Below are 19,370 nucleotides of genomic sequence, written 5' to 3' on the forward strand. Positions count from 1 at the left end.
TGGCCTTTGATTTTTAAGTTATATGATCATTTTACAGATGGTAGGACTCCTTGGACGCATGATCAGCTCATCGCAAGGCCTCTACCTAAACACAGGACATCACAAACAGAATAAATACATACACATACCAAACATCTACGCCTTTTGTGGGATTCGAACCCACAATCCCTGCTTCCAAGCGTGCAAAGACAGTACATGCCTTAAACTGCTCGGCTATCTTTAAATTGTTTAAACCATTCAAATACCATTCATAAACCCGTGTATGAGAGAGAGCATTGTCACCATAAGCCTGTTTTGTCAGCTGAATAGTTTTAGTGGCTGTCTTACCCATCTTGAAACGAAACTTACTGTTCACACGACGAATTGTCACAGTGATTTGCATGGAAGAAAATCTGAAACACATCTGAGCATGAATGATGAGAGAAGTGACTGACCTTGTGCAAGGAATGCGATGGAAGAGTCAGCTTACAAGACAAGTTGAAACATGTTCCTATGTGAATTTAAATGGGCGTAATGGGCTCAGTCCTGGAATTTGTTTGTCAAACCTTGTAGGTCATCGATACCACATTGTGTGCTAGGGTGCTGTGCTGGTGCAAAATCCAATAATTCTCCCACAACTCTAATCTCTCTTTGAATTCATTCTAGCGGTCTGTAAAAGCTTAGTCTTTTGATTTAGTTTGACCAGATGGGACTTACACAGCAGTAACAGTTCCTTTAACATCAGAGAAGGCAAGCATTATCTTGACTTTGGATTTTGACATTCTTGCTTTCTTTGGTCTTGGAAACAGAGTTGATTTCTGTGCACTGACTGCTGTTCAGTTCTGGGCTTGTATTGAAACAACCAGATTTTGCCAAAGCTGACCACACTGCTCAGAAAGCCTGGATCTTCTTTGATTTATTCCAGAATTCCAGCACCCCTCACTTTTTCCACATTCTCATCAGTTCTCACTGTTACTGGATGACCAGATGACCATCTGCCTCTCCTCCTCCTAAAAACCTCTTATGTCATTTGGAAACACATGCCCGAGATAGGTTGCCCTCTCCATACACCACATAACAGCTGCTACATTTTGGTGGTGGTGGTGTTCAGTTTCATTGAAGATCAGATGTTAGTAGGTTTGATTTTTACATCTGATATATCTGTGACGGGACCGCCTCTGTGGTCTAGTAGTCAGGAGTTCCTGACTACAGATCTAGAGGTCCCGGATTCGATTCCCAGCGCTACCAGATTTTCTGAGAAGTACTGGGTCTGGAACGGGGTCCAATCAGCCTCGTGAGGATAATTGAGGAGCTACTTGAATCGAAAAGAAGCGGCTCCAGTCTAGAAAACCGAAATTAACGGCCATAGGGATTCATTGTGCTGGCCACGCAACACCCTCTATCTGCTAAAGTTGGCACTGACTTCACCAACAAGCAGCGGTTGCTCGGTCGGTATAGTTTGCTTGTGGACTAAAGCCACGGAGTTTGATATATCTGTGACATTCAGCGAAAACACTTTGTTCACATATACAACTTTGTACTAAGTGAATATGATGAAATGTGCTTCAGCACACAGCTAGGGGAAAGTTCAAGATGATTCAGTTTGCAAACGGGGGAATCAGTTTGAGAGCTGTGGGTGGAGTATTGTTATTTAGTAGGCACAATTCTCATGACTTTTTTTTTTTTTTTTCAGAATTTAATTTGCTTAAGTTCAAGCTTAAAGAATATCTTTCATGATCCTCAAATGTTTCTCTGTGCTAATGCAATGGTATGTGATTCACTGTAAAACTTGTTTCACAAAAATTAAAGTTAGCCCAAGTTGAGCTCTGTAAAGTAAAACCAAAGTTACAACAAAGTCTCTGATTATCTGTGAGTCAAATTTTATATACAGTAGAACTTGGTTATAACGTCATCAAAGGGACCTAAAAATAGTGTCGTTATAAACGAATGTCGTTGTAACCGAAATGGGCACTTCCACAGTAGCCTTATGTTAGTCACGTAAAAATCTACCAAAAACCGAGTTAAAATGTTGCATTTTTTAGTGAAATACGTAGTTAAGTACAGACTAACGTAACATTAACGTGGAATTGCCCAAATGTGTAATATCAAAGACATATTACAGCGCTTTTCACTGACAATACACACCGCACTAATACTGTATATTAAAGGTAGGCCCACTCACCAAATTACAGTAGATTACATCAATTGTTGTGCCTTACTGTACCTAGATACGAGTACAGTAATCAGTTATCTTCATCTGTTTCCTGTTACTTGCCCAATACACACTTTCTAAATTACGTTCAATGTCCATATCAGAGAAATTCAGGAATGAAAATGACGTTACATACGAGGTTGATGCATTTNTTGTGCATGTCATACTAAGCAAGGTATAAAAACAGTTGCTTTATGAGGAATTAGTTCGTACCATTGAATATTTGACGTAATAGACAAGGTGTCGCAGAAACCGATGTTGCTATAAGCAAGTTTTACTGTATATTTTAAATTTTAAAGTTGTACTGATTTTAAGAATATTTGAAATATTTGTCTGGCATTTTACATGCATTCATTTCTGATATGTGACAGCACGTACACCATATTCCGTTGAAATTAAAGAGGATGCGGCTTAGAACAGTACATTATCATCTTCTCACATAGAATGATCCAGAAGGTTATAGTCTTATTAACTAACTACATGGAGCTGACCCATCTTGAGAAGCTACCAGCTTTGCAGCTACTCAAGAACTTCCCAATATCTTACGGAACCCTAAGATTGATTTCTGTGTTCAGAAGAGCCCTCCATTGGTTCCTGTCCTGAGCCGGATCATTCCAGGCCATACCACCCCATCCTATCTTTGTAAGATCCATGTTACTGTTATCCACCCGCCTACAGCTTGGTCTTCCTAGTGATCTCTTTCCTTCTAGCTTTCCCACCAATATTCCGTGTGCCCCCATTCGTGTTATGTACCCTGCCCATTTCATCCTCATTGATTTGATCGTTCTAATTAAACTTGGAGAAGAGTACAAATTATGAAGTTCATTATGCATATTTCTCTAACCTCCTGTCACATCATCTCTCTTTTGGTCCAGATATTCTTCTCAAACACCCTCAGTCTATGTTCCTCCCTTAGGTCAGAGACAAAGTTTCACACCCATACAGAACCACAGGTAACATTATAGTTTTGTATATTCTAATTGTTACAATTTTATACAGCAGATGAGAAGATGATAGGTTCTGGACTGAATGGTAGTAAGCATTATCCGAATTCTGACTCCTCTTAATTTCCTCATGAATCAAATTTTGATTCATTAATGTCATTCCCAAATATTTGAACTTTGCCACATTTTCAAAGGATCTGTTAGCTATCTCTATGTCATGATTTGGTCCTGCAGTCTGGGGACGAGATGGCAACATATACTTATTTTTCTGAGAGTTTACTTCTAGATCGACCTCCTTACTAGCATCAGTTAAAGTTTCTTTGTTTTCCTATATGGTATATATTGTCGCGTATCGGGCTTATATCGCGACAAATAAATTCTCGATGTATTCGATGTAGCGAATTTTATTTCACATTCGCTCATACAATCATCCAAATTACAGATTTACGGTTACTGCTATCTGCAGTATCACAGTTAGTACACTTCAAATGCCAGAATACAACTGACTAGTTGCTGGCTAACTCGGTGGTAGCTCCAGGACTCACTGACTGACTCAGTACAACTCGACTCGGCGACTGTTACAGTACAACTCGACTCGGCGACTGTTACAGTACAACTCACTGGTAGCCACATTAGAACTGACTGGTACCAGCTGTGCAGCTCACTTATATAGCTGCAGTGCTTGCTTGTTGCGTAATGAGTGCCAGGTCATCCTGTTACGTCACCGCTGTTGATTCGCCTTGCATAGTTACCCGGTTACGGGGCTCGGCTATCTTCGGCTCCGCTCGGCTCTCTTCGGCTCCGCTCGTGACGTCACCGCGCATAGCGGCCAGGATGCGGGGTGATTACTCGCCTATTACGCGAGCGTTACGTTACCGCTGAGGGGTGGGAGGGGTCAACATGTCACGCTATGTTATCTCCCGGTAGACTCACATCAGCATAGATCAGCAGCTGATATATTGCATTTAATTTGAGCCTCAACTGGATTTCCTGGACCTTCCTAATGGCATATTCTAAAGCAAGGTTCAAAGGCAGTGGCGCTAAAGCATCTTCTTGTTTTAGACCATTTTGGATAGGAAAATTATCAGACGAATGCTTACCTGTACAGAGTTTACTATAGGTTTCATTCAGACACTTTTTAATTAGCCAAATTTGTTTCATGGGTACCCCAGACTCTATGAGAATATTGTACAATACTTCCTTCCAAACTGAATCGTAGGCTTTCTTGAAGTCTACTCATATGAATGGCTGTCTCATTGTACCCCCATTTTTAGTTCATTATCTGATGATTGAAAAATACCCGTTCAGTTGTTGATCTGTTACGTTTTGTTAGCTAATCATAAAATTCTCCACCTTTCATGGAGACAAAAGGCTTATTACCTTGTTGACAGAAGTCTGCCACTTGCCCCTGCCCGTAGCCAAATTAATCCAGTCCTGATTAGTGTCCTATTTTTCTAATATCCATTTTAGTATTATCTTTCCTTTTACTCCTAACATTATGAAGTGGTCTCTTTCCATCACGTTTTCTTATTGAAATGAAAGGATTTCTCATGAACACTATGATAATATATGGTCAAAACTTCAAATATGATGCTCCTTATTTATGGAACATTCTTCAATCCTGAACGATCACAAAATGGTAGAATGTAATTTTGTGTACAGGCACTACATGGTCTCTGTAATGAAAGTATCATTAAATAATCTACAGGGAAAGAGAAAGAAAAGCATTACTTAGTATTAATGAAACAATTAATTACTTAATACTCTGTTAAAGGAAAAATGATATGCATTTCATATATTACTTTCACTCTCCCATATGTTTTCATGGCATGGTGATGTATTAAACACAGTAACATTTTAACTCTTACCAAGCATTTTGTAATGAGAAACACAGATGTGGCAGTTGAATTCTATTGATCTGTGATAGTTATGTAGTGCACAGTTTTTGCAGTTTCCAAGTTTGCAATCTGTCAGACAGAACAAACATGGTTAGGGTATGAAGTGAAAATATAGTCTGAAAATTAAACAGTGCTAATTTTCCATTCTCAAAACAGAGCTCATTGACACAAGGTTGTACATGTTGGCTGGTTAATAGGCAAAAATGACAGTGTAAGGTAAATGGATTATTCACCTGATTGAGTATCCTTGCCAGTCATTTATAATATGCAGTCATTGCCTGATGATTTGGCCACAATGTGCATATTGTCTGTACGTGATTTTTAATTGCTTCCGTATAATCACACATTTTTAGAAATTCTGACATGTGTAAAAGGCTTTCATGATTTTTTCATCTTGAATAACCATTGCAAGGTGGGGGGAGAAAAGCAGAGATGATCTGATAGTGGCAGTGGCAATTGGGGAAGGGGTGCTGCAGCAGGTAGAGCAGTTACCAGATGTCCTTGTTGCTGTATTCATAAGCTGAACATGAAGGGTGCAAGCAGTGTGTGTTCACCAGACATGCTGTAAAGGAACTTTACAGAAGACTGACCAGTACCTGCTCTGTTGTGCCATTAGTTAATTTGAGCTCAGCATTCAGTGTGAGTAGGTTATTAAACACACACTGATTGGAAGAGAAGTATGTTTTCCCCTTCTGTGATGTGACAACACCATAATCTAGAATTAACTGCGACCTCTGCCACTAGTGGTTGCCATGCAGATGACAATAGAAGACAGAAATAGCACTCCTGTTACATTGTTTGTAGTTATCACCATCATATCAAGGAGCAGTATGCCCAGCTGGCAGTATTTGAACCAATCAAAAGAGATGGTGTATCTTAGTGACAGAAGATGAAAATTTGTAATATGTGATGGTAGTGCTGGGCCTTTTAAAAGTGAAAGCTAAAGTCGTCATACAAAGAGTCTGATGATGTTCTCCTGCCAGTTGTTCAATTAGAACAAAGTGGAATGAGCACTCAGTGCTTGTAGAGTGTGTTCACAAAAAGCTAATGTTTTTTTTATGAAGTGTTGGGATTGGATGTGAGTTCAAGGCCTCACCTGGGTGGAAGACCAGATTTAATCAACACCACAGTATGTATATGAGACAACTCCGTCTTAAGTGCAACAATTTAATTGTAGTTCCTTCTTCTTTCCTTCCTCTACACTACATGTTTCGGCCCTAAATGGCCATCATCAGGTGTATATTCTTACATAGCTGCTACACTGCCCATAGTTTAAAATTTAAAACACCAGTCTTTCCAATTGTATGTATGTATAAAATCTTTGTTAACCTACACACGTTAATTTTAAACTACGGGCAGTGTAGCAGCTACGTAAGAATATACACCTGATGATGGCCATTTAGGGCCGATACATGTAGTGTAGAGGAAGGAAAGAAGAAGGAACTACAATTAAATTGTTGCACTTAAGACGGAGTTGTCTCATATATTGTGTGAGTGTAACAGGATGCTTAAATATAATATTGTACCACAGTATGTATTCACAGAGGAGCTTTTAGCACCAGAGCTGTTACAGCAGATGCATTTCGCATACAGTTCTAGAAATTCATGCTAGAAAAAACCTGAAACCTGACCAAATTTATAATTCCAGTGGGTAAGATTCCTTTTGACAGATCTAAAACAGCACTATCCAGCTAAGAAATGATGAAGCATGTTGTCTATCCTTTGTTATTACTCCCTTTAATTAACTGATTTGTTTTAATTTTTTTCTCAACACATTATCTTCTCATATGCTAAGACACCAACAGTATTGGTTGTGTACAAGTTTACAAGTTCAGTCTCACAAAACCATCTGTGCTATGAAACCATACACATTTCAGCATCAAGCCCTTCATCAGTACTTTGCACTTTAAAACATGTAAGCTAAGTGAACACCCAAAAACTCATACTTATCATAACTTGTAATTGTTTAAATCGTGGTTCTCAAGCAAATATTTCCAATGGCCACATTAAACATGTTCTGTGACCACATAATGTAGCATATTTTTTTACTTGTAAAACAAATCCTGTAAAGTAGATTTGTTGTATTTTATTTGAGGTTCTCATAGCTGTAACGATGAAGTGTAGTATCTTCTGGATGTAACGCCAACTAATCCAGTAAAGTTCACGAAAGTTTATAAAGAATATACTGCTTCCATCTTCAGTGTCTTAACACTTTGCGGACCGGTGATTTAAATATTTAAGTCACCCTGGGGACCGGCGTTTTTATACCTACTACCCTAACTTGTGCACTGTTCACTTTAAAAATTAATATAAAATCTCCTAATTAATTTTATGAACTACAATTTTTGGAGAAGACTTACCAGAGCTCCTAGAAGTGCTTCAGAGTGTGATATTTCTGGAAACATTCCCCTCTGTGAAGAGACATGATGCAGAACTTGCAGATGTAGGAAGTCTTGCTTCACTTCTTGTGCACAGCGCACACACAGCACTGCCTAGAAGTATACTTCCCTGTCGATTGTTCGCTCATCACAGTTTTCACGAGGGTATGTTTCCGCATATCACCCAAGAGTCGCCCAGGGGGTCCATATGAGGTCTTCATGGGGTGGGAGTAGATGGTCCCGGTCGTACTACGTCTGTGTCTGACGTAGGTTCCGCCGCCACCGTGAGGTCTGTAGCCCAGGCTTTTGCCACATTCATGAGAAATGCCTTGTATTTCAAAGTTGAATTTTCGTTTAGCTCTTTGAAAACCAAAAATGAATTGAAAAGGGCACAATTTATAAGCCACAAGGCAACTTTCTTCGTCCATTTTACTGTTTTCCTAGGAAGGGAATAATAGGGCAGGTATTGGTTGGCTCTATCAACTCCCTTCATGAACATATTGTACTGAGAAATACAAAGAGGTGTCTTCTTCACTTGCCCGTGTCGTCTTTGAACATCGACCATGCTCGAATTGTGAATAGTGGAAATCATATTCACAGCGCGAGTTTCCCTCCAGGACGGAAGAAGAATGTCCCCCTTCCTCCTGAATGTGGTGTCACCACATTTTAGGGATTTACATTCCTCTTTCAGATCTGGAGGAAGGCCTCTGTTCACCCTAATTGTACCACAAATATGTACTTTCCTTGAAAGTAGGTATTCTGCAGTTGCCACACTGTTATAAAAATTATCTTGATAAACGTGATAATTTTGATCCAGATAGGGATCCAAAATGGAAACAATAGTTTCTTGCAATTTCTTGCCTTCACCGGAATAAATTTCTAAATTTCCAATATAGCCTGAAGTGCTTTCCGTGACTACACGAACAAGTAGGCCATACTTTGTGAGTTTCCCAGGATTATACGTTCGAAAACGAAGCCTTCCCCTCCAAGGAATCACAGATTCGTCCAAAGACAGTTGCTGCTCTGGCTTATAAACTGTCTGAAATTTCTCAACGAAAAAGTCTAATAAGGGCTGAATTTTGAAAAGCCTGCCCGTTGATTGTGGTTGCAGTTCATTATTATTGAAATGCAAACACCACCATATCTGTTCAAATCTCTTACAACTCATGAGTTTGCTGAAAATGGGAATTTCTAAAAATGGATCAGTGGACCAATAGTCTTTCAAATTATCCCTCTTTGTAAACCCCATTAGAATGATTATTGCCAAAAAAATTTTCATTTCTGCTGAAGTGACATCCACCCACTTCAACACCTTATAGGTACTGTCGTACGCCTCACGGTGTTGGAGATAGTATCTGTTGGTCTCCTGACACAGCATGTCAAAGAAACTATCTCCAAAAAACAGTTCAGCTACTTCAGACACTTGTGTAGGGTCCGATGGCATTTGTCTCACCCCTGGATCACCAGTAAACTTTCCCAAAGTGGGCGTTTTGTCTGCTTTACCCCATGTGGCTGTCCCTGCAATGCTAGCACTCACACTTTCATCGGAGCTCTCACTGTCACTTTCACTTTCTCTTCTGGTCACAATATTCTGGGGGACCCTGTCACTGCCACTGACATGCCCTCGCTATCAGAAGACGAAGCAGTTGGCAAGTCAGATAACTCATCGGAGATCAAATCACAGATTTCTTCTTCTCTGAGAGCTTGTGCGGCCTTCAGCTGCTTTTATCTCTGAGCCGTGTTGACACTGAGAATATCTTGCCTCACACATAGAAGCTTCAACTTGAACAAAGGGACTTTTCTTTAGAGTGAGAGGGGAATAGAGAGTGGTCACATTGCTGACTCGGAAAACAAACGTTCCGAAGGTCAGCTGCGCAGTACTTTTACAGACACGTGGCCACCAAAGCGAGGAATAGTGTGTTGCAACATAACGTGTCCTAAAAGCCTAAATCTAGGCGACCAGTCTGCCACGTTTAAAACCCAAACGCCTAGGCCTAGGTGTCCGGTCCGCGAAGTGTTAAGAATAAGCAAGCAAGCTGGCAGGCAGCTTGCTTGCTTACATGGCTTACTAGTGCCTAAAGTTTCAGGGTCAAATAATAGGCCCAGTGAGCAGGCAATTTAATGCTTGCTTGCTTGTCCCACCCTTCACCTGTAGACGTGGCTGCAGTACATTCTTCTGAAACATTGTGAACTTCTGTGGGACTACATAGCATCACATCCCGTAAAATAGAACTCTTTATGCAGAAGTTTGTTATTAATCTATAATTTAAAGCAGAGTGCAAGGAAAATATGATTACTTTAATTTACAGCAGCTTACTAAATGGAAACATGCTCACTGGATGTTCTTCAGCTGCTAACCAAAGAAGATTTTCATCTGTCAGTTTGTTGCAGTGCTTGTTCTGCAAGAAATTAATGTGAGGGGTTGCAGTCATGTAGCACAGACCTGCAACACCCACGTATGACATAAATGCATCTCAAGACTGGAAAAAGGTTTTCAGCAAAAAGCATACTTATTAGTCATGAGAGTAGCTCTTGGTTGCATGTGACCATTAAGACCACACTTGAGAATCACTGGTGTAAACAAAATACATCAAAATGTCAAATTTCATAAATTTTTTTTTATCTTTTTACTAGAGTCACTGTGCATTTGAAATTTATGGTGATATATTATGGGGGCATACAAAGACCTTTGTCCCTCTTCTGCTTTACAAAATTTTATTTCATAATTACCTCTAACACAGGTGTGTCTAGTGATAAAATTTGTGGGAAAATTTGTGTTGGTATGACTTTTATTTAATTAAAGTCTGTTTACTCTTACTGACCTTTAAAAGAAGTAAGAAGACATTAAACCATATCCTGATGCTGTGAAGTCTTAATGCTTAAAGCACTGGTAATTAACCTTGAGGAAAAAATAAACCACATCCTAAAATCCTTTGTCCTTTCACCATTGAAAAATTATATGTTGAGAGTTCCTATAACATGAAAGCTGTCTTCACTCATAAAAATTATAGAAATTAACTTTGTGCTTTTATATTCAAATCAGTAATCTTTTCTTCATTGTCACTGGCCTTTGAAACAATTAACACATATTATCTTTTGTAGCACAGCTCATTTTCTTCCACTAATCACATTTTGTTGTAGATGGCTTTCCTTTGTGTCTGCTCTGTGCCACCTTTTAATCGTACCCCCTTTTGATGTGATTTTTAAAAAATAATAGGGTTAATCGGTAAGGCCGCGCCATAGCTCAAGTGGTTAGTCACTGGCTTCCCACCTTGGCGCCCCGGTTTCGATCCCAGGTCTGGTCAAGTGGGATTTGTGGTGGACAAAGTGGCACTGGGGCAGGTTTTCTCCAAGTACTTCGGTTTCCCCTGCCAACCTTCATTCCACCAATTGTTCCACAATCACCCTCACCTATCATCTGGGGCTGGTACAATAGGCCAGAAGTGGCTGCAGTACAAGGGACTTAGTCCAACCCCACTAGCATAAAGAAAGTTAATCAGGAACATAGTTGGTTGAGGCACTGTGCTACAAGCCAGAAGGTCAAGGGTTCGAATCTCAAGGTCATCAGATTTTTCGGTTCATCTATTCCTTCCAGCTGCAATGTGGCCCTGAGGTCGACTCAGCCTCTGACAGAGATGAGTACTAGGAATTTTCCTGGGGGTAAAGTGTGGCCGGTGTATAAGGCTGATAACCTCACCACCATCTGTGAGCTTATTGTCTAGAAAATGTGGGAGCCTCGACGTCTCACAAACTTACAGGCCTCCATGGCCTTTCATGGGGATAGCTATAAGGTTAATTTCTAGTGAATTGGTTAGCCCAGAACTTTCATGGCATTAGATAACATGTAACACATGTAATTATTAGACAACTATGAGTTACAATGGGTAAGATTCTGCAGTGCTCATTTGGCATACTTATTCAACTCACAGGACACTAATGATGGCACTTGGTGCTGAAACATGTATGCTCTTAGAGTGTAAATGGGTTTTTGAGGTTAAACATCCAAACATCTGCCACCATTACTGTTGAAGCAAACGTCTTGTGTCCTAATATCAGGCCTGCTTCAGGTAGCCTTAGCCTTTGGCAGCCAGACTATGCAGTGCGCTATATAAAATTGGAATCTGAGCAGTTAACAGTTTGTATATGTAGGATCTCAACTGAGACATCACTATTTTGAATTGTTTCATTTTTGGTCCGTTACACTATCAATCACAAAGTCAATAGAAAGTCCGTCGAGTGTAACAATTTGTAGGTCACTTCTTTATCACTTCTGCCGTACATGTTTTGGTTTAACACAACCATCATCAGAGGCACATCACTGTACATTATAATTTCTATTTGGTCATTCCATTCCCATTCCAGTATTGGTTGAGTGAATTTGTCATATTGTCATATTTCACCATCCTTTCCATATATTAGTTCCACTGCAGAAATTTTTATTCTTTTATATGCATTGGGTTTCTACTCCATATATTGTTTTCACCAAGCAGATTGATTCAAATGTGACCACTTCCAACTTGTGTTTTGGAGGTGCTCATTTGAGATCTTGAGGACACTTGATTATCCTGATTTATTTATGGTTTTCCACAGTCCCTCCAGACAAATGCAAGTATAGTATCCTAAGGTTAGGCCACACTTTTTTCCTTCTGTATCCTTTCCAATATGTTATACAGTATCTTCCAGTCATTTGATGCTGTATATAAACTACAAATTAGTACAAATAAAAGTTTCTCTATCTCATTCCTTTTTAAAATTAAGAATCTGCTCATTTTGGCTGAGTTTGTTTAATATCCAGATTTTTCCCAAATGTATTCCTTGGCTTTGTTTGCTTCTGTATTTCTCCATTCCATGAAATCCTATGGAATTCCTGTTTTTCATCTGCTTTGAATAAACCTAAAAATATTCTTTAATGTTATATTTTAGCGTCCTGTTGCACTGATTTATGTCCATGATTTATTCCAGCCGTCTTACAGTGCATACACTCGTCCACCTCACTCTTCACTCCTGCACTACATGTTTCGGCACAAAGGTGCCATCTTCAAGTGCTTTTTGATTTACGTTAAACTACTTCACTGCATGCCTTGCCGTCCTCATACTAAAATAACTAAAATATATGTTCATCATATATATTGATAAATATTAAACATTAAAAATATTAAAACTGTTCAGGATTTTTTATCCCTACGTTGCATCTCAATACGCGAGTCACACCTATCCTCTTCTATCGGATATATACCCAGCAAGCCCAGCAGTATAACACACGCAGTCACAGGAGCAAGACACAACACAAAGCACAATACACACATGAAAGTAGGAAGAGTGCTCCGACAGAAGAGGATAGGTGTGACTCGCGTATTGAGATGCAACGNAAATATATTCACTCCAGAAAGGTAAAGTCCCTATGCTTAATTAGTTAAAACACTATGCCATGAAGACATGGGAGAGTGGAAGTATAGCTGTATCTTTCTTGATCTCAGCACTAGATAGATGGAGGTGAGTGGTCAACTTCACCTCCCCTCCCAGTTTAATCCTGGGAAAACAGCCCCGGTGCCCATTGGTTAGGCTGGGTGAGCCCCAGTCTGAATGCTGTGGAAAAGAGAAATAGCTTACACTGCCAGGAATCAAATCCAGGCTGTCCAGCTTGTAGCCTGTCACTATACCAAATCAGCTATCCCAACTCCACTTCATATGAAACAGTATAATGTACGGAATGCAACAACACCTTGTGTTTGGTTGACAAGAATTCTGATCTTTTTTCTGTTAGTGGTTGCAGATGGATGGCAAAGATTGTCTTATTTATGCTGTAATATTGTGACATCTTATCATAGAATCTGTTATTTAGCTCTACATTATATACAGTTTGGTAGGCTTTGCTGTCTTTCATCTCACTGTGATGTTTATGGTAATGCATATTTCACATGTCAAATATTTTTCACAAGGATGCTATGGTAGAAACCCATTGGCAAAAATATAGTGGTGCTTTAGTGAAAACTTACCAGATTATACAAGTAAAATTGAAGGGGGGCTGGTTTATATGTGTGTTCTGAAGCTGGTGATAGTGATTCCAATGATGGTGATATTTTTAGGGCTGATGGAAATACATAAATCTAAAATAAATGAATGAGATAATGAAAGTGACATGGACATAAGTGATCCTGAAATGTGCAGTGTGTGAGACTAGAATGAGACATATTCCCCCAAACAGTTTCTAAGTGGTCTTGGATTAACAAGTGACACCACAGGCCCCAGAAAATAGAGGTCAAGTGACGGGTCTCACATTGGGTCCAGACTTTGAATTATTGAGTGTGGAAAGTGATCCTTACCACCACTGAATTAAAGATAGTAATGAAACATCTTCAGAAGGTTTGAAATGGGCTGATATAACACCAGTACACACAAAAAAGGGTATAATTATTCAGATGGGTTAAATATGGTAGGCCCACTTGAAAGATTATTGATCTACAGACCCCCTGCTGAAAACCCTCATTTTTCTACAAAAACTGTGAGTTAACAATTTTTCTTGTTATTCCTGTGCTTAGTTAATTAAGCACTACACTATGAAGACTTATGGGGGAGTGGAGGTATAGGTCCATCATTCTTGACCTTGGCAGGATTACTATTGTAAAAGTGTTGCCAATACAGAACTACTATTTGAACACACCAGGAGTGTGGTGCAAATAGAGCTAGAGGCCCAACAGCTGAAAGCTGAAGCCCTGAAGAAAGGTGAGGCAGTGTTGTGCCAAGAGAATGGATATGTGAAGAAGAATCACTTTGTCATCAACAGTGTTAATAAAGCTTGGGAAACGATTAGAGAGAATATAAAAATTTTTTCCAAGGAGAGTCTAGGTTATTATGAATGGAAGAAGCATAAGCCATGGTTCGATGAGGATGCTCAAAATTATTAGACCAAAGAAAACAAGCCAGATTACAATGGTTACAGGATCCAAAGAAAATAAATGGGGATAATCTGAACAATATAAGACGTGAAACCATCAGGCATTTCAGGAACAAAAAGAGGGAATATCAGAAAGACAAAATTGATGAGTTTGCAATGAACAGTGAGAACAGGAATATTAGAGACCTGTATATAGGAATAAATGACTTTAAGAGGGGCTACCAACCTAGCAGTAACTTAGTGAAGGATGAGAATGGTGATCTGCTTGCAGATTCCCTCATTTTGAATAGGTGGAGGAACTACTTCTCTCAGTCATTGAATGGACATAGGGTCAGTGCTGTTAGGCAGACAGAAATCCATACAGCTGAGCCGTTAGTGCCTGATCCTAGCCCTGCCGATGATGTGAATCTACTGGGTGATAATATAGATACCATAAAGAAAAACACAAACTTTAATTGACACAAGTAAGGAGGTTGATCTAGAAGTAAACACCCAGAAAACTAAGTATATGTTGCTGTCTCATCCCGAGGTTGCAGAACCAAATCATGACATAAAGATAGTTAGCAGATTTTTTTGAAACTGCGGCAAAGTTCAGATATTTGGGAATGACATTAATGAATCAAAATTTGATTCATGAGGAAATTAAGAGGAGTCAGAATTCAGATAATGCTTGCTACCATTCAGTTCAGAACCTTTCATCTTCTCATCTGCTGTCTAAAAATGTAACAATTAGAATATACAGAACTATAATGTTACCTGTGGTTCTGTATGGGTGTGAAACTTTGTCTCTGACATTAAGGGAGGAACGCAGACTGAGGGTGTTTGAGAACAGGGTGTTGAGAAAATTTGTACCAAAGAGAGATGAAATGACAGGAGGTTGGAGAAAACTTCATAATGAAGAGATTCATAACTTGTACTCTTCTCCAAGTATAATTGGAATGATCAAGTCAAGGAGGAGAGGTGGGCAGGGTATGTAGCATGAATAGGGAAGAAGAGGAATGCATATAGGATATTGGTGGGAAAGCCAGAAGGAAAGAGACTGCTGGGAAGACCAAGGTGTAGGTGGGTGGATAATATTAAACTGGATCTTAGAGAGATAGGATGTGATGATATGGATTGGATTGATCTGGCTCAGGATATAGACCAGCAGAGGACTCTTGTGAACATGGTAGTGAAAGTTCAGGTTCCATAAAATGCTGGGAAATTCTTGAGTAGCTGCAGAATTGGCGGCTCCTCAAGAAGGGCTCACCTCCATGAGAAATTAAGTAAGGTTTGCCTGTATAGCAATGAGTGTATGTAGTGAGTCCTGGTCCTGTCTCCTCACTCATATCTTCTTGCTTCCAAACATTTTCCTTTGTGAATTTATACTGTTTTGAGCCATGTACCTTAGCTTGCACTTTGGACCATATTCTGCTTACATGTTTTTCAGGTTGTGCTGAGTTGTACTATTAAAAAGGACTTTGAGTACAATAAGGTGATGCCCACATTCCATCACTGGAAAACTGGGGACAAGAAGTTTGGTCTGACGTTCCAGACAGCAGCGGATGCCCGAGCTTTTGATAAGGGAGTCCGCACAGCCGTGGATGAACTACTGGACGGTGAGTGGTTGACATTCATGATTAGAGTGTCTTACTGACATTCCCCAGAAGTTCTGTACTTCAGTTATATAGTTTGGTTTTCCAAATTGTTACACTGATTCTACTTGCTGAACTGGGTTTTGTGATTTTAATTTCCAAAATCTTGGTCCTCTTGCAGCATGTTATGGGTCTTTACTTAGCTTGGAAGATGCCAGGAGGTCTTAATCGTTTGTGGTCCCACTATATCATGTGTGATGCCATATTTTTAAGTGTCAAACCATTAGAAATTGGTAGTTTTGCAAAATATTTTTATTTGAATACCTATATATAGCATACATAAGGTCAGCTAGCCACAAAATCTACTTACCTACAGTGTCTCAGCATGCTTCACTCAGGTATTTATAGTTTCTGAAAATCCCCATTAACTTCCCATAAGTGAGCAAGCAGCACATTTTTGTTGAGTTGCATATGATAGCTCTTTGTGGTATTAACAGAACCATAGGACATGTGTATTATGCAGCTCTTGCTTTGGGTGCTGATGACTGTCATGTGTGTCATAGTCTCTGTCTTTGTTTGAATTGTCCTGCAATTTAATTTCTTCTCACTTCAGTGAGACTTGGAATGAGATTCAGGTTATTTGTGCATAATTTTAGTTTTTATCCCAATTTTTTTTTGAGTGTAGAAATCATATCTGATGAAACTGACAATCCTTGTAACTCAACTCAAGCTTCTCCATGACTGAAAATACCATGAAGCTCTGCATTAAAAATTGACATTATTGATGCAAATTGAGGTCTGTTAGAAACAGTATCCAAAGGTGGTGATAGCAGATTCAGTAGTTCCAGTGACTATGGTAGCAAGAGTGCATCTGAAAATGGAAGTGAGTCCTTTGCAATAAGTAAATTTACATGAAAAATTCTGTATTTCAGCATCACCATTCAACACCAACACGACATGTTTTGGCCACAGACGGCCGTCCTCAGTGCGACTAAACTGTTACATTGCTTTGATGCAAATAGTAGTCACACTAAAGGCATATACAGCTACATGAATTGTAAGAGAAAACTGTTACACTGTAATGCTAATATAAATTTTAACAAAACTTGTTTGAAGAAAAGACTCGTACCAAAATACGCATACTTGAAAATATGAATAAAGAATGAAGCAGCTCAGAGAACACAAACACAAGTCCAAACGTTATGCAGAAAAAAGCAAAAACAGCAACTCCCAATTTTAGTGCGCATTGAAGCAGTGTAACGGTTTAGATGCATTGAGGATGGCTGTCTGTGGCTGAAACATGTGGTGTTGGTGTTGAATGGTGAATGTTGTAATGATTGTTGCATTATCAATGGCCTTAATACATAGATGTTACATAAAAAATCTTATTTAATGAATCTTGGGACATAGCTTTTCAATAAATGATGATTCTGTAAAATTGCATCAAGAAATTCCTCGTCTTATAAATCATATTGCATATTAATTATGATAAAATAGTTTCTTTATATAAGTATTTAGTGATATATGATATAACTCCGTCCTAAGTGCAAACTATATTTACAGGTCTTTCGTTTTGTTCCTCTCTATACACTGTAACCGTACGCATCCTTCACAGAAAGTCTTATTTGTTTGTAAGTAACGGTTAAGTTTAGCTGTAGAAATGAGATGCCTCGGAGGGATCATGGTCCTCTGAATTGGCCTTTTGTTGCGAGGGACAGAAGGGAGGTTGGTGAGTCCATTGCATTCAAGGGGGAGTAGGTATACCTTCTTTCGTCCGTGCCTGTGGGGGTGGAGGACCTGTGGATCGAAGCTTCGAGAAACTTCTAAAAGGTGTGCAGACCGGAAGGGGTCCAGGCATTTGGTCATGGAAGCCCCCCCCCAGTGGAAAGTTCGAGATGGCTAAGAACGTGGTTTCTGGAAGCAGCAGCGGGGGTACGGAGTTAGTTAGTGAGTGGAAGCCGGGGAGTGAGGGAGTAGAAGCCAGGTAGTGAGGGTGTTCCTGTGGAACCTGTGCTAGGGGGTTAACCGATCGAGCCCGCATCAAAAAAGCGACGTAAGCGAGCCAACACCCGTGTACCCCTGGGATATAAGACTCATTCCGCTGAATTTAGTNACTTAGGACGGAGTTATATCATATCGTATAAAGTGCAACAGGATGCTTAAATATAATACTGTAAAAAGTATTTAGTGGCTTTTCTTATATGAAATTGAGGTTTTTAGTAAATGAGGATTATGTTCTAATTTCCATAAACTCATTAATTCTATTTGGAATAAGGTAGAATTGCCTAAGCAGTGGAAGGAGTCTATTATTATACCAGTTTACAAGAATGGTGATAAAACTGACTGTACTAACTGTTGAGATACATCACCATAATCAACTATGCACATGAATTTATCCCATCATTCTTCTATCAAGGTTAACTCGACATGTAAATGAAATTGTTCAGAATCATCAATGTGGATTTAAACATAATTGATCAACTACTGATCTGATATCTTGCATTTGTCAGATACTGGAGAAAATTTGGGAATACAGTGGGGTAGTATATTAATTAGCTCTAGACTTGGAGAAAGGCTGTGATTCTGTTTGAAGGTAAGTATTGTAGAACATTCTTATAGAGTTTGATGTTCATGTGGAACTAGTTAGGCTAATTAAAGGTGTTGAAATGAAACCTATAGTAAAGTACATATAGGTAAGTGTTGGGTACATTTCCTGTTCTCAGTGATCCAAGGGAATACCTTATTGTCATTGCTTTAGAACAGGGGTCGGCAAAGATTTTTCGTAAAGGGCCAAATATAAAATACATTACACTCTGAGGGCCAAGAGGCAAACTCGAGGATCTTTAAAGGTCGGTACAATTAAAATAACAGGTTAAAAAGCAAGTTTTCACAAATTTACTGGTGAAAATGTAACATAATAAAAATACAAAAGGAACTACAATCATTGTTTGAAACACAGCTTTAGGCTACTAATGGGATGAATGAAATTGTTTTTTTTTTTTGAGATAACATTTCTTCAAATTGGGGGTCAAAGTTAGTACTCCCTATCATCATAATTGATTGCAAATGTTCGTCTGTTAATGCTGACCTGTATTGAGATTTTACATATTTCATCTTTGAAAATGTCTTTTCACACAGGTAAGTACTACCAAATACAGAGATCAAACCTCGAGCATATGATCTTAATTCACCATATTCATCACTTGGAAGACACATAGAATTCTGTTAGATTGTTCTCTTGGAATTTGCCTTTTAGCATGTTATCACACTGCAGATTAATCACTTCCAATTGAAGGTTAGGTGGAAGTTCCTCAATTGTACAGTTAAATGGATTTAACGTTGCTGGAACTGTTTTTTGAGCTCAGAAAATATATCACCTGCAAATTCGTGCAGGAATGGGGAATCCACTTCTTTTAATGTTTGACAGCATGGGAAATGCACGAAACAGCTTGACATGATTTGTGACTCAATCAAAACCAGTTGTCGTCGA

The 19,370-nt window shown here is 39.1% G+C and overlaps 1 protein-coding gene across 4 annotated transcripts in view; it reads left to right on the plus strand.

Moving 5' to 3' along the window:
• Window positions 1-19,370, plus strand: part of LOC111862245 (sprouty-related, EVH1 domain-containing protein 2) — a 73,813-nt gene that overhangs the window by 23,683 nt on the left and 30,760 nt on the right. For all 4 annotated transcript variants that reach the window (XM_023847456.2, XM_023847455.2, XM_023847457.2 and 1 more), the window contains exon 3: window positions 15,736-15,904. In XM_023847456.2, coding sequence (XP_023703224.1) covers window positions 15,736-15,904 — 169 coding nt within the window. The remainder of the gene's footprint in view (window positions 1-15,735; window positions 15,905-19,370) is intronic.

The sequence above is a fragment of the Cryptotermes secundus genome, unplaced genomic scaffold (genome assembly GCF_002891405.2).
Source record: "Cryptotermes secundus unplaced genomic scaffold, Csec_1.0 scaffold3, whole genome shotgun sequence".
Taxonomy (NCBI): Eukaryota; Metazoa; Arthropoda; class Insecta; order Blattodea; family Kalotermitidae; genus Cryptotermes; species Cryptotermes secundus.